This window comes from Protopterus annectens, chromosome 6.part0 (assembly GCF_019279795.1).
Source record: "Protopterus annectens isolate FY-2018-M chromosome 6.part0, PAN1.0, whole genome shotgun sequence".
Classification (NCBI taxonomy): domain Eukaryota; kingdom Metazoa; phylum Chordata; order Ceratodontiformes; family Protopteridae; genus Protopterus; species Protopterus annectens.
Genome location: NC_056737.1, coordinates 618,352,070 through 618,368,172, shown reverse-complemented (window position 1 = coordinate 618,368,172; position 16,103 = coordinate 618,352,070). Strand labels below are relative to the sequence as shown.

At 40.8% G+C, this 16,103-nt stretch overlaps 1 protein-coding gene across 1 annotated transcript in view; it reads left to right on the top strand.

The window, feature by feature from the left end:
* Positions 1–16,103, top strand: part of SOS2 (SOS Ras/Rho guanine nucleotide exchange factor 2) — a 2,018,564-nt gene that overhangs the window by 1,823,962 nt on the left and 178,499 nt on the right. The window contains exon 20 of the mRNA XM_044074288.1: positions 4,053–4,320. Coding sequence (XP_043930223.1) covers positions 4,053–4,320 — 268 coding nt within the window. The remainder of the gene's footprint in view (positions 1–4,052; positions 4,321–16,103) is intronic.

Genomic DNA, 16,103 nt, shown 5'->3' with positions numbered 1-16,103 from the left:
AGACTCTGTCTGCAGTAGGGATCAAGCTTTCAGCACCCCAGAGATCCTTCTGAAAGACCCAACAGGAAACCAGAAAGATGTGGTTCCGTATGATGCAGTCTTCCTTTCAGGATGCTCCTGATAAATACTCTTCCAGAGGCAATATGGCTGTCATCTGGTATGTCGACAAACAAGGGGGAATACGCTGTTACCCATTCTGCAAAGAGGCTATGAGAGTATGGAAGTATGGGCTATCTCCTCCAGCCACTTCTTTATTGCAGCGCACATACCCAGGGATTCCAACAGTTTGACCAACAGGCTGAGCAGATCTATCTTGACTCATCACGAGTGGTCCCTCAATCCCTCAGTGACAAATCAGATTTTCAATAGTTGGGGTCAGCCGTCCTGTGACCTTTTTGCCTCTCCAATCAATCACAAATGCAGCAGGTATTTCGCCTTGATCCCCTGTAGGGAGAGTCACCAAGGGATGCAGTAGTCTACGATTGGCCTCTGGGTCTCCTTTACGCATACCCTCCTGTTCCCTTAATACCCAAGGTTCTGCAGAAAGCGCTGCGGATGAAGACATCCCTTATATTCATTACCCCTTTCTGGCCTTATCAACAGTGGTTCCCCTTCATCAGGTCTCATCTGAAGTATCTGCCTTGAATACTGGATCCCCATCAGGATCTGATTTCCCATCCGTCAGGGCTTCCTCTTTCAAACCTTCAGATCCTTCATCTAACTGCATGGTTTCTCCAGTTCCAGTAATAATTTAACAGTCCAGGCTAGCGTCCCCCATTAAATGCATCATTTTGGCCTCCCAAAAACCTTCTACCAGAGAAGTGTACAGCAGTAAGTGTAAAAGGTTTTCTTTCTGGGCCAGGAGCAGGAATCCGGATCCCTTTTCTGTTTCGGTTTCAGATATACTTTTGTTCTTGTCTTCCCTTTTTCAAGAGGGAGTAAGTTTTTCAACTATTAGACTTCAGTAGGTGGTGATTTCTAATTTTCACAAGAGCTCCAAACCCACCTTTTCATCTAGGCTTTGTAAGGCCTTTATGAAGGGAGTCTTTCTGCTTCGTCTTCCAATTAAGGGCCCTTCGCCTCCTTGGGACCTTACACTGGTTCTGCAGTCTCTGAGTCCCTTTGAGCCCACTAATTTCTGTTATCTCACATTTCTGTCATAGAAGATGGCCTTTCTGGTCGCTATCACGTCAGCTAGGAGGATATCTGAATTGCAAGCTCTCTCCATTACCCCTCCTTACATGACCTTTCACAAGGACAGGGTCTCTCTGAGAATGAACCCCTCTTTCTTACCCAAGGTTGCTTCCGTGTGGGCCCTAAATCAGTGCATTCAGCTTCCAGTATCCTTCCCCAACTATTCTAACAGGGGGGAGTATATTCTTCATACCTTGGATATTCACTGACAGCTTTGGTTCTACTTACATAGGTCTAAAGATTTTTGTAAGTCAGAGCAGCTTTTTGTGGCCTTTTCTGACAGCAGACGTGCCTTCGGTCTCTAAGGTCACTATTTCTAAGTGGATATCTAGCTGCATATCTGTGGTCTACAACCTGACTCAACTGGAGAATCCAGGTCGCGTTGGGGCCCATTCTACTAGATCTGTAGCAACTTCTTCAGCCTTTGTAGCAAGGCTTTCTATTGATGATATCTGTACTGCTGCTGCTTGGGCTAATCCTCACACCTTCATATCCCATTACAAGCTGGATTTGATTTCTAGGAGTACAGCTTCTTTTGGCTCCACAGTGCTCTGGCTTGTCCTTCCTTGAGGCCTCCCAGGATGTATGGTAGCTGAGGACTCTGACCCTGTGGTGATGAATGAAGACATGGATAACATCAGATAAAGAGTTATGTACTTACTATAACTTTGTATCTGTGTTCTATGTCTTCATTCATCACATTTCCCATCCTCCTTCCCCCTACCTGGTTTGTTCATGGAGAAAGTTGGAGTGGTTTTCTCTCGGCTATGGTAGGAGTAGCTTCAGGATTATGTTAGTAAACTTGATCTGGGGATTATAGGGCACCTGGGCATTATGGGAGAGAAGAAGCCAGAGCCTTCGATCCGTCTGTTGAATGTTGCCGGCTCAGATCCATTGTCATATCCTAGACCCTGTGGTGATGAATGAAGACATAGGATAACGCATATACGAAGTTATGGTAAGTACATAACTCTTTTTCATCTTAGATAAATTTTGGAGTCAATGCCTATATGGGTGATATTACTTTATTTTTCATCAAAGGTAGGGGGGCAGTTCTGAAAGATTTCCACAAGTGTAAGCTTAGTGTACACCTTGCATTAACAATTTCCGATTCAGAGACAACTTACCACAGTGCTTTACCATAAAGTGGTAGAGTACCATGGTAGGCTGTTCCTGCAACCTCCCGTAAATGCTAATATGTTCTGTTGTCTATAATCACATAAAGAGAAGACCCTATTACAAGTATTGTACGTGTGTGCATGATTCTTATATACTACAAGTCACACCAGAGACGCCGAAAAGCTCCACAGGTTACTTTTGTTTATCATGTGATATGAAAACACTTTTAGTTTGAGGAACAACATTCATGTTGTCTTACTCAATGTGTTGACTAATTTATAATTGGGCTAGCATTGTTTTTCCCAACAAAGATAAACCTTGCAGTCTAAGAGGCATAACTAATTCAGTGATGGACTTTACGAGTAATTCATTTGATGCACAAAGCACAGGCTTTCGAAGAGATGTAGGTAGGGGTGCCTAACATCTATCCATCTGTTTTACAGTCTATTTTCTTCTGGGCAGTAGTTTATGAGGGTCTATATCAGCATTTCGAAAATGTAATAGTTCGAATCACAAAATATCAAACTGAAATGATCGAACTATTATTTTCAAATGCCGATATAAAAAAACATAAAACCTAAAGGGTGTAGGCAGGAAGAGGCAAGCCACCCTGCACCCGCCACGTGGGGGGCTGCACCCCACCCCCACCCCCCGCTACTTAAATATACCAACTCTGAGACTGCACTACATTGTAGTAAATGGAAATCTCCCCTTACGGTGATTTCTGTTTACCCTTTCGGTGTTCTGCACTTTCGGCATTCTCGCATCGACAGTATCGCATTCGATATTGTCAACATTCAAGATGCTGATAGGAACCCGTTTATGAGGTCTGTTTTCAGATAAAAATTCTTCTTTAAGGCTGAACAATATCTTTTGTTAGTATTTTCTCATTTGCTGGCTCTCAGTAGAATTTTTCACACTAGTCTTGAATGTGTATCTACAGACTTCTGTCATTTTTGGCCATAGTTGTGCATGTGTATCCTGACAGGAAGGAACTGAAAATGGATTACTGGCTTCAGTGGCATGTAGTTGAGATGCATTGTCATGGTTTATGTGGCAGTGTTTTGTAGATACAACTGAAGAAGTCTGTCATACTGTGTGATACTTTGCCCACTGACATATGAGTGAAGTTAAATGTGGTAGGTATGTCTGTTTTGACTGTAATCTGTTGCTTTAAAGTTTTATTTTTTGTAAGAACTTGCTTGTTTAGGAATGATCCAGCAGTAATTTTTGTTATTTTTTTTTAATTATGAGTATTTTCTCTATTAGGATCATAGCAAGGATTTTTGAAACTGTATGTATGCCAGCTTTCAGAATGTAGACCCCACCCCCTAAAGTGTAATCCACCTCACCAAAACATTTAACAAAATATAACTATAAACCACAATAGTTATAAATACGGCATTAAAAACTGTAGTACATCTCATTGTTAAGGATAATAAAAAATTATGTGTCATGGTGTAAGTGACATGCCTGATTATACCTATGTTCTCTGTATTGCACATAATTCTTGACTTATGTTTTGACATTGTCATTGTTTATTTGTATTATCTGCTTTTATTTATTTATTTTTTATGATCATGTCTAATATGACACAATATATCGAATTTTTCTAAAAAAATGTTTTATTAACAATGCATACTTATAAAATATTGAATATCTGGTGCTTATTTACATATTATTCTAATGCATCAAACAATTTTTTCCTTGCAGCTCAGTTTTGTGGTTTCTCTTTCCAGTCTAGGAAAACTACGTACTCTTTAAAGTCCCCTGGAATAAGGCCTAATACTGGTAGACATACCTCTTTGTCAGGTACCATGAAGAATCATCCGATGCCACTGGCGCTGGAACGAGAGCCACACAGGATTAGTTTCAGTCGAATACCAGAAATGGAACATGAGTCAACCATGTCAGCACCTACCTCCCCATGCAGTCCTACACCTCCACCGATATCAGCTTCTTCTGAGCTCAGTGTTTTCTCAGATATGGATCATATTCCATTCCACAGTATGTATCTCAAATGACACATTGTTTGCTTTCTTGACTGCATTTGTAAAGAATGGTGTACTGATGGTGGACTGGTGCTGGGTGAAATATTTCCCTCATTTTCTTTTTCATAATGCGTCCTTTTTTGGAGTCTGATGTATATGATTTGATTTCCTCATGTCAGTACAGTAGCTTTTTTTCCTGAAAATGATTGAGGATTCCTGCATTTTTACTGGGACCTCCGAATGGATGAAACCTGTGTTGTTCATTGTCATAAGGACTGAGAGGTGTTTCACTTTGCAAGAAAATAAAATGTGCCAACATGGTCTTGATAAAATTTATTGCTGCAGCAGAAACCTTATTTCAAGTTATATTTTGTGGGATCTTTAGCTTCACTGCTGACCCTCTATTAATGCTTGCCCATGTGGCCCATTCATTCCTTAGCAGAAGGCAAAACTGGGTAGGGGGGTCTATATTACATGCTCAAATGATCACAATAGCGAACGGTCTAAAGAGCGAAAATGCAGCATATCGAAACCATTATTGTGGGGGGCTGCACCCCCCACTAAATATATATATATATATATATATATATATATATATATATATATATATATATATATATACCAACTCCAAGATCGCACTACAGTGAGGAAAGGGCAAATATTCTGTTCTTCACTGTACTGCGATCCCACAAGAAGCACTTTGGTGTGCTGCATTTTCGCTCTTTAGAGTGTTTGCTATTGTGTTCATTCGATCACATAATATAGACCCAGTAGGGGACATAATATAGTTGTCAGTGAAGGATGTGTTTTTTTTTGAATGCCATGAAATACAAACTTGGATGTCCCACTAAACTCCTGTGATTGTGGCTGTTAAGTATCTGCCTGCCCCCTCCTGTTTTTACTTTAGTACATCCATGGGGGACCTCACCTACCAGCCTTTGCTAAAGTTGTCCCTTGGCAGTGACAAAATCCCACGTAATCCTTTTGAGAAATTAGACCTTGCATTAAGCCACTTGATCCCTCCTGTTCACTGGCCAGCTTCTCTAATGATGGGATCCATCAGTCGGACACGGGTCATTTGGATCACAGGCAGGGAAGGATACATCTTTTTGTTCCATGAATCCTGTGGCATCATTGTTTAAAAAGAATGTCTAATCTCCATCAAAACAAGCAGTTGAAGTTGGCATAATTCAACTATAAAAACTATGAAATGTAGGTTTTGTACTATTCAGTTTTTTTTACTGAAAGCATTGTATAACTTCATGCTTCTTAAGACAGAAAGTGGTGAACTTCATGACACCCATGCAGATGGACAATACAGTTACAACTGCTGAATCCTACACAAATGCACTCTATAAGCACTTACACGAGTGCATGGATCGTGCTATCCCAAACAGAACCAAGACGCTATCCTCCAAAAAATGAAGCCAATCTGGTGGTCCCCTGCCATAAACAAACTGTACAACAGAAGGAAGAAACTGTTGCAAAAGAGAATAAAATGCCATGAGTGGAGGAGCTCCCTGGTCAGCCTTGGTAAGAAGCTGAGATCCCTTATAAGATCCTCCAAAGCTAGCTACGAAAACAAAATCGCCACTAATTCTAAGGATAACCACAAAGCATTCTATAGCTATGTCAAGAATCTCGATGGCAACACCCAGATCTGCTCGGAGTTACAGCACAACGGCACGAAAATTACAGAACCAACTGATATTGCCAACATCCTGGCAGATGGGCTCAGTGCTAACTTTACCCCCTCACCCCCTAAAGGGCCCATATCTATACAGGAAGAATGCAGAGTCCCTGTAATCACAACTACGCAGGTAAAAGCTGCACTCTCTAAAGCCAAAAACACAGCATCCATGAGACCGGGCAACATCCCAGGCTGCGTTTTACACGAACTTCAGAACGAACTGGCTCCCCACTTAAGCACCATGTTCAATAATAGCCTCGCATCAGGCTTTGTGCCCACTGAATGGTGCACAGCAACAGTTATCCCACTCCACAAAGGGGGAGCCACCACTGATCCCGGAAACTATCGACCTATTAGCCTGACAAGCCTGGTCTGCAAGGCCATGGAATGTATCATCATGGAACTCATAAACAAAGACATTGGTAACCTCCAAACTCTGGATCCCACCCAGTTCAGGTTTGTGAAAGGCAGATCATGCCTCGTGAACCTGATCGACTTCTTTGAGGCAGTCACCAAAGCTGTAGATGGAGGGTAAGGTGGTTCACACAGCCTATCTTGACCTTGCCAAGGCTTTCGACACCATCCCCCATTCTGGAATTATAGCTAAACTCACTAAACTAGGTATAAATCCCTACGTCACAAGATGGGTTGCCAACTGGCTCACTGACAGAACCCACACTGTAAAAGTTGCATACTCCAAATCTGACCTCAAAGCAGTGACAAGTGGAGTACCACAGGGTTCCGTCTCCTGTTAGGTATCTACTTCTCTGAAGTACAGGCTAACACAGAAGGCCTCTGGCTAATGAAATTCGCAGATGACTGCAAACTAGGAGCCATAGTCAAGTCCCCAAATAATAAGGACATCCTACAGAACGGCCTCGCTGAGACAGATGCCTATTGTCAGAGCCATGGCCTCAAGCTCAATGCCAAAAAGTGCAGTGTCATCCCCTTTGGTAAAAACTCTGTACCCATGAACTACCACATAGGCAGCAATCTACTTAACACCGAATGTGTGATAAGAGACCTTGGGACCCAGGTGTACAGTAGTCTCTCCTTTGATAGTCACATCGCCACAGTAGTCAGGAAGTCCTTCTACGTGGCACACCTCATCATAAAAGGGTTCTCATCCAGGAAAAAAGAGATCATTGTTCCCCTCTACTCAACACTCATTAGACCCATTATAGAGTACAACGCCCCTTTTGGAATGTACCTCACAAGACATCTGCAGCAGCTGGAAAAGCCACAGAAGTACCTCACAAAGAAGATTACTGGCCTCAAACAAATGCCCTACACTGACCGCCTCAAAAAACTTCAGCTTTACTCCGTAGCATATTGCCTACTCCGAGGTGATCTCTGCCTAACATATAAAGCTATGTCAAACCCAGAGCTGTTGGACATGCTACACCTAAAGAAATCCCAATCCCTCAGAGCTACACGCTCTAGGGACCTAAACCTTGTCACCACAATAAACAGGACATGCTGGAGGGATAGATTCCTGTCCCAGAGACTTCCCATACTCTGGAACAGGCTACCCATCTATGTCAAGCAAAGTTCTTCATTAGCACTCTTCAAGAAAAATCTTGAGTGGATGGGAACTAGGAAATACACCCCGGGGATCACTTCTGTGTTTCTGCTCGACAGTGGCACAGGAAAATAACTTTCTTGGGTGGTGTAAGTCAGGGAACCTTGTTAGCTAGGCTTACGTAGGCCCTTGGGCCAATAGCCTAGTACCTACCTATGAAGCTATAATAGCATGTTGTTGTTCATCTATTTAGTTTAAACTAATTATGGCCTTCATCATTATTTCTTAGCCAAACACCTAATCTTTTGTCTCTGGCCTCAATTTTTTTTTTTTTTGTGGAAGTAGCTAGGATGATGACAACGTCTTGATTTGAATCAGAGCTGGATCATGGTCAAATGGGGCTCTAGACAGAGCAATAAACCAACACACCCCCCCCCCCCATAACCATGACAATTTTCCTTTTCTTGGTTCTCTTTCCTGAATTACTGTGAAATAATGTTCATATTTCTCATTTTACAGACTATTTTGTTCTTTATTTTTACAATAATTACAAAGATTTGGTTTTAATTTAAAATTCTTAGTTCAGATATAGGCCATTTGCTAAAACAAACAAACAACACTTATGCGAAAAACAAACTCTACATGAAAAGTGGTAAAACTACTATTTGTGAAAGTCATGGTTACATGAAATACAGCTGACAAGCCTTTGAACTAAAAGAGATTGACTAGACCTCTGCCACTGTTTCCAGAGATTGCTTTTTTAAAGATGTGAGGGCTTTTAGTTGGGTTTCCAACATATTATGCCATCAACTTAAGTCTTGTGTTGCATTTGCCTGCGCATGGCATATGCTTGCTCACCATGTAACACTATCTACAGTGATATGCAGGTTCAAGGGACCTGTGTAATTTCCAACGTTTGTACTTAACCCCATTATTCTGGTAGAAACAGTCCTGTACACAGTATGATGTTCAACCGTTTCTTTTATAAACTGTCTACAGATTACAAATATAATTTCTTGATAAAATTAAAAAACATTTTGCTTTTGATTTCTGCTATGTACTCCATGTTCTTTCTTAACTGTCTCACGAAGTTACTTTCATTTTTTTTCAACTTACAATAATAATTCCCCTCTGTCTCCATGCAGCTAATGCCCCACTAAGGTCCAGCCATGTTAATGCCCATCAAATGTAGCTGTTATTGATGTTTGCTAAATACCTACAGTGATTCTGATAAATTAATGTTTTTACATATGTTCAGTCTGTAATATTATCTGATTAATGTCAGCTGCATGCCTTGTAATGCTGATATAATAGTAATAAAAAAGCATTTTTCTGACAGGCAGAAGAGCAGACCCAGTCAGCAAAATAATATTTAGTTGAGGTCACTCAAAGTACATACACCAATATTAAATGTCAGCCAACCTGTCAAGGGTGTGGGTATCCCTGAACCCATGTCTAAGTGATTATTTTAGCAAAACTGACTCAATGAAATGTCCAGAATTAGAAGATATTTGTATTTAAATTTTAAGTACATTGTTCACCAACAGTATAGCTCTTCCACCAAGTCACCTAGAGGCACTATCAAACAAATCAGAATGGGTGTTAAAATGTATCCAAAAAAGAATAGCAGTCTGGCAAATTGTGTAGTTATTAGTAACACCTTCATTGCCATAATAACATGATGTTTCATATGTAACATTCTCACCGATAATTGTCTCCAACCAAAGTAGCTGAATAGAACTAAAAATGAAAAAAAAAGCAACCAGCAGCACTGAATAGCATAGCTCTGAGGCTTCCATGTCCAAAATGTGAAACAGTACATCTCATAATATGGAACAAACAGGCAAAACATAGGACACTTACTAATAACATTAACAGCACTTGATTAAACTATGGTACTTTGTAGTTATGAAAAGTTTCTTTCAATTAATATAGTTCAGTTTTATTTCCCATGGATATTAAAATAATTTGTATGGTACGGCGGTAGCGTTGTTACCTCACAGCAGGAGGTTCTCCCGTTCGATTCTCGGCTGGGCTTGGGAGTGCCTTCTGTGTGGAGCCTGCATGTCCTCCCCGCAGTTGGGTAGCGTTCGAAAGAAATGCGTGCGTAAATGGGTGTGCCTTCATTGAAGGGTGGGCGTCGAGCTGGCACCTCGGCGTTTCATAAAAATCTACTGCCGATCATTAGCGGACCGGAGTTCCGCTGTGGCGACCCCTTACCGGGAAAAGCCGAAAGACAAACAACAACAACAACATTAAAATAATTCGTACTAATGAAATGTGTGATAGACAATCAATGGGGAATGTGGACTATAAGACTCAAAATATGAAACGCCCCTCATAATGAGATACAGCTGAGAGATATGATACAGTATGTCTAATAAAAAAAGAAGGTAGTTCTGGAATTTTGAAGTACATCATTATTTCTGGACCAGGTCATCAGACTCCGGTATTCTACAAGCTAAATGATTTTTATGGGTCTGTATAGCTGAGATTCGAGGGAAAACCTAACCTTTTCAACTGGAGTACATACGGTCATTTTAATGAAATTTACATCTTTACCATCTTTCTGAAACTTGCATTAAACATTTTAGTTACACTGTAGTTTCTGTACAATCTATATTTTTGTGTGTACACGATGGTTTAGAAAGGCTGTGGGTGTTTTCGTGAGTGCACATGGGGAGTACCTGGATGTGCAATTACAAGGTACACTGTGTTATCTATTAGCAAAATCTGTGCAACTCAAAACAGAAGCAAGTCAAGGCTACTAGGCAAACAGTGGTGTTAACTTCTGTACCCTGCTTCCTACCATACTTCTGAAAATAAAAATACTGAGGTGTTTTTGATATCTGATCCAACGGGGAATGTGATAGTTTGAAGAATTCTGCCCAGCTAGTGGAATAATGCAGTTGCTGATTTACAGGGACATCTGTGTCACTTCTCACTTTTTGTTGATGGGATAAGATAGAACAGGTCATTTTTTGAACTAGTCCCAGTAAACTGTATTAAAAAAATTAAACAAAATATGCTACTCTGAGTGCTCACAAAGACAGTTTCTTATCAGAAAGTTTGGGAGTGGGGGGCGATTGTGTGCCCCCCCCCAACTTATGCTTCTGGACATCCTTGGCAAAGCCTGGCTTTACTGCTGCTATACAAGAAAACTGAAAATAATAACAGTAACATACAGCTGTAGTAGGGTTAGCTCACTTTTGAAAGTGTTAGGGCAGGCAGCCAGTCCATCCATCCACACGGAGTCCTCTAGGCAGTGGAAAGAGCAGCAAAAAAAAGCAGTAGTGCAGGTAATGTTCCTGGCTTCTGCTAGTGCTGGTATATTTTTCTAAGCAGTTATCTTCACTCTGAAACCCTACCCAAGGTTACAGCAACATCAAATAAGGCAAGTAAGTTAACACAACATAGTTAAAGTAAACCTACCATCTGACAGGCCGAGCCATTGCCTAGTGGGTGTGGGGTGGGGGGTGGGAGACAGGTCAAACAGACCAACAGGTGGGAGTAGGGTGGAAGGGGACAAGACAAGAAGAAAGGGGGACAATTTGAAGTAAATAGGCATGATAAAATGTCCAATAAAAAATGAGCCAATGAAAGAATTAAAATTTACCCTTGCAAGAAAAAATTAAAAAAAAAAATGGAAATATGCCCCACCTCCTACCCCAATTGAAGAAGCCATGACTAAAATCTGTAAATAAGTATGTTCTGTTGGTTGGCTTCCTGGAGTGTGATGACTGCTGGAAGAAAATGTAATTAGTTAATAGAGAAGATTGTAAATTAATGTGGTAGATGGGTCAGAATTTGGATGGTGTAAATTGGACTTTTTTTTGTTGTTTTGATGTTTTTCGGGCACTTGTCAGCTGCCTAGGTTGCCTTGTGCTGGATCCCACCCTGGCTTGAATTAATAAGAGATATTTACTTTGTACATGTAAATGCATTGATAGTATCTACAAAACACCAAAAATCATTGCAGACAGTTTGAAACTTAAAGGAACATGATGTCTCGTTAAAATAGATGGGCAGTATCCTTTATGCTTGATATGCTTAATTTAGCTGTTTGACACAACAGCAGAATATCTACTATCATTATTGCATTTATCCCATATGGCCTTGAATACTTCAAGGAAAAGTGAGAAGACCTGTTCACATACCAAATGACACATATTTTTCAGAAATGGCAGGTCAGAGAGGGGATTGAGGGAAGAACAGTATTTGTTAAAATTCCCATTGCTTAAAATTTTGAGTAAACCGACTAGGTTCTGCAGAGTATTTTACTTTTCCCCACATGATGACAGCATCCCTACACATCCCTGAAAGTGTAGAAGAGACTTCATATGAAATGTCAGCCATCAGCCAGTTGAGCTGTAGACATCAAAGCACTTCTGCAGTACTGCAGCTGTTTACACTCACATGCTCAGCACATTGTAATATCACTTAATCTACTGTTTAGGTGCATGAGATGCAGCAAGTCTTATACCATGTAGAAGGTGAAGAAATAAGGCTTACATTTAGGATATCTGTAGCTCAGATGTCGATATGCATTGCTAAGTACCGTCTGAGTGATTCAGGGCTGGAAATCTAGGCGACTTTTTCCTTTGTTCTTTAGGAACCAGTTGGTAGTGCTGACTATTTGGAAATTTCAGTGACAGGTTGTTGCATATTCTTATGCAATAGGCTTCCCATTACTATCCCTAAAAAAGTGGAACAGTTATTCTATCAAATATGGTATTTAAAATTCTTGTAGGTTTGTCCACTGTCTCAGAATGAAGTGATTGAACTATCACACAAGGGTCTGGAATCAAAGACTGTGTTTTTGGGGAGGTTTAATGGTTCTCTATCTGTTTTGATAATTTATCTGGAAGTGAGGTTGGAGGGCCTACATTTCATATTTTGGAAGTGGGAGATGGTGGCTGCTATAAAATGATCATTAAATATATTGTCATTAGTAGAGTTTGATTCAGTAAGTGGAGGTCTTGTTTGTACCTTTCTGTCTTCTTCTTAAGATAGACCTGTTTTTGTAATAATTTTATTTATCTGTGAATGCTTGGCTCTTTGAGGTTTAGTTGTTGATTGTTTTTGATAATGTGGGTTTGTCTGTATGCCACTTATTCCTGCCTCTGACCCTGTTTCTCATTTGATGTTTAGTCTAAGTAGTTAGCCATGAAGCTGTTTTAGATTTTACTGTCTATGCATATAGAGGGGCTTGGTGGTCAGGAATGCAGAAGACCATGATGTTAACATTACCTCTGAATGAAGTAGTGGAATGTTTTTTTCAGGGGTGTCCAGTTGCATGGTTTAAGGTGCAAGCAAAGGTTTCTGTTTTAAACTTAATGTTCTTCACTGTGTTGAAATATACATTGATAAAGGGTTTGTGATGGTTTCTAATAACATAGGTTGGAATATAGTCACTTAGGGTGTCACAGAGGATTCCTGCTTCCAGTCGTTTTTCAAAATCGGTAGATAGGTGGACAAACCTGCAGGGTACTTGTATTTTTGGAATTTTTGTCATATGTGGTGAGATCTTTAATCAGTTGAGTAAATCCAAATAGATTAACATTTACTTCAAGGGTGTTGGATTGTGTGGTGGACTGGTCTATGTTAATGTTTCCCAAAATTGTTTCTTGCTTTTTGTTGGATGAGATCCATGATAAAGTGTTTTCCATTCTGTTGGTATTTTTACTATTGGGTGGGGGGTATATAGATAGCTGTAATGCAAATACTTTTATGTGAATTAATACCAAGAAAGTTTATTTGGATTTAACTTTATTAAAGCCTGGAATGGGAATACAAATGGGGGATAGCTATAGGTTGTTTTTGGTTCAGGATAGTTACACCTCATGCACACTTTCTTGTGCGATCACACCTGAAGATGTAACCGGTAGGGGGGATTTCCTAATCGTGCATATTAGGTTTTTGCCATCAGAGCCAGATCCTGGTCAAATGGGGCCCTAGGCAGGGTAATGGATAATGCCCCCCCATCCAGTAGTCCCCTAGCCCCCTGCCATTCCAACGTCCAGTTACTTGGCTCTTTCTCTATAGTTATATAATACTGTTCAAACCTGTCAGTGTACACACTATTTTCTTCTTTACTTCTACAATGATTACAGATGTTTGGATTTAATTTAAAACTTTTACTTCAAATTTTATACCGCAAACAGTGATAGACATTTGCTAAACAAAAAAATACAGTCTCACAGTGAAAACAGACTTAGCATTAACAGTAAACTTCTCTGCCCTTGAAACTCACATTCATTGAAATGTCATTGGGGAACCCACAGTCAAAGAAAATGCATCTGGGCAGTGGTGGATTAAGTTTTTACCTTTAAGCTGTTTTCAGACCATAGGCTCCTTGCACATATTTTTTTTATTACCATGCATACATTCATGTTTTCTTTTATTCACCTTCGTAATTGTATTAAATTATATTGTTTGTATAATACAGTACCACTTGCTAAATTGTGTTTTTAAATTTGTAGTTTTGAACATTTTTCCAGTAAGCAATGAAACATAATGTATGAACAGATTTTATTAAATTATATTATTTGTATAATACAGCACAATTTGATAGTGTGTGTATTAAATTTGTAGTTTTGAACATTTTTCCAGTAAGCAATGAAACAAAATGTATGAACCAATAATGACAAAACTGCCCATTTTTGAGCATTTCATCCGTACAAGACCCCTCAGGCTTCTGTCATTACAGTCCACCAATATTGGTCAATATGCATAATCTCTGCAAGAAGTGAAAGTCATCTGAATAACTCCATAGTAAAGATATCTGTAACTAATGAAGAGGTTGCTACAAGCAAACAACTTTATAGGTTCATAGGTTCATACTAGGCTATCTGCCCGAGGGCATTTATAAGCCTAGCCCATCGTTTTGTGGCTTACGCCACCCCTTTAGTATGGGGAACTATACCCATTATTTTGCTGTGCCTCTGTCGAGCAGTGACACTGAGGTAATTCCTGGGGTATATCTGCGATCTCCCATCCATTGGTCAAGATTTCTCTTGAACAAGGCCAGCGAGGTGCTCTGCCTCACATGTACCGGGATTTTGTTCCACAGCATAGGGAGTCTTTGGGTGATGAATCTATCCCTCCAGCACGTCCTATTAATAGCCGTGTCGAGGTTTAAGTCTCCCGCCCTTGTGGCTCTGATGGATCTAGATTTTTTGAGGTGAAGCATATTCATCAAATCTGGGTTTGACATGGCCTTGTATGTTAGGCAAAGGTCACCTCTGAGCAAGCGACTGAATAGAGCTGGAGTTCTTTCAGTCGGGCAGCATAGGACAGATTTTGAGACCCTTTATCCTTTTGGTGAGGAACTTTTGTGGCCTCTCCAGCTGCTGCAAGTGTCGGGTCAGATACATTCCGAATGGGGCATTGTACTCAATCATTGGTCTGATGAGTGATGAGTAAAGGGAGACTATGACCTCCCTTGATCTAGATGAGAATCCCTTCATGATAAGGTGGGCAATGTAGAAGGACTTCCTAACTACTTTAGCTTACATGGGTGTCGAATGACAGACTACTATCAACCTGGTCCCCAGGTCCCTGATAACTTCTTCTGTGCTCAGTGGATTGCCACCTATTTGGTAGCTAGGGGTAACCTTGTTTTTCCCGAAGGGTATGACTATGCATTTTTTGGCATTTAACTTTAGGCCGTGGCTCTGGCACCAGTTATCCGTTTCTGTGAGACCCTTCTGAAGGATATCTGTGTCAGATGTGTTTTCTACTATGGCGCCCAGTTTGCAATCATCTGCAAACTTTGTCCATAACCCTCCTGTGTTTGCTTGTACTTGGAAAAGTAGATGCCAAACAAGAGTGGGCCCAGGACTGAGCCCTGTGGGACACCACTTGTGACAGGCTTTGAGTCTGACATGGCGCCAGCAACTCTGACCCTGTGGGTTCTGTCACTCAGCCAGTTTGCAACCCATCTTGTGATGTATGGGTTAACATTTAAGCTGATGAGTTTTTCAATGATACCCGAGTGGGGTATTGTATCGAAGGCCTTAGCCAGATCGAGGTAGGCTGTATGGACTGCCTTTCCCTCATCAATGGCTTTGGTGACTGTTTAAAAGTCAACCAAGTTTAAAAGGCATGATCTGCCTTTGACAAAGCCAAACTGGGTTGGATCCAAAGTCTGCAAATTCCCTATGTCTTTATTTATGAGGTCCATTATGATCCTCTCCATGGCTTTGCAGATAAGGCTTGTCAAGCTAATGGGCGGTAATTTCCAGGGTCTGTGGAGGCACCACCTTTGTGAAGTGGGACCACAGTTGCAGTGCGCCACTCCTGGAGTATCCAGAGGTAAGACTTTGATTAAACAGCTGTCCTAGCTGTAGGTTTAATTCCTCATTGAGTTCATGGAGCACACAGCCGGGGACACCATCGGGTCCCATGGATGCTGTGTTTTTTGCTTTGGAGAGAGCAGTTCTCACTTGGGCGCTGGAGATGTTTGGGGGGCTGCACTCATTTGGTATAGATATCTCTCCTTTTGGGGCGGAGGGGGGGGAGAAGTTTGCACTGAACCTGTCAGCCAGTATGTTGGCAATGTCTGTAGGATCAGTGATCTTCACAT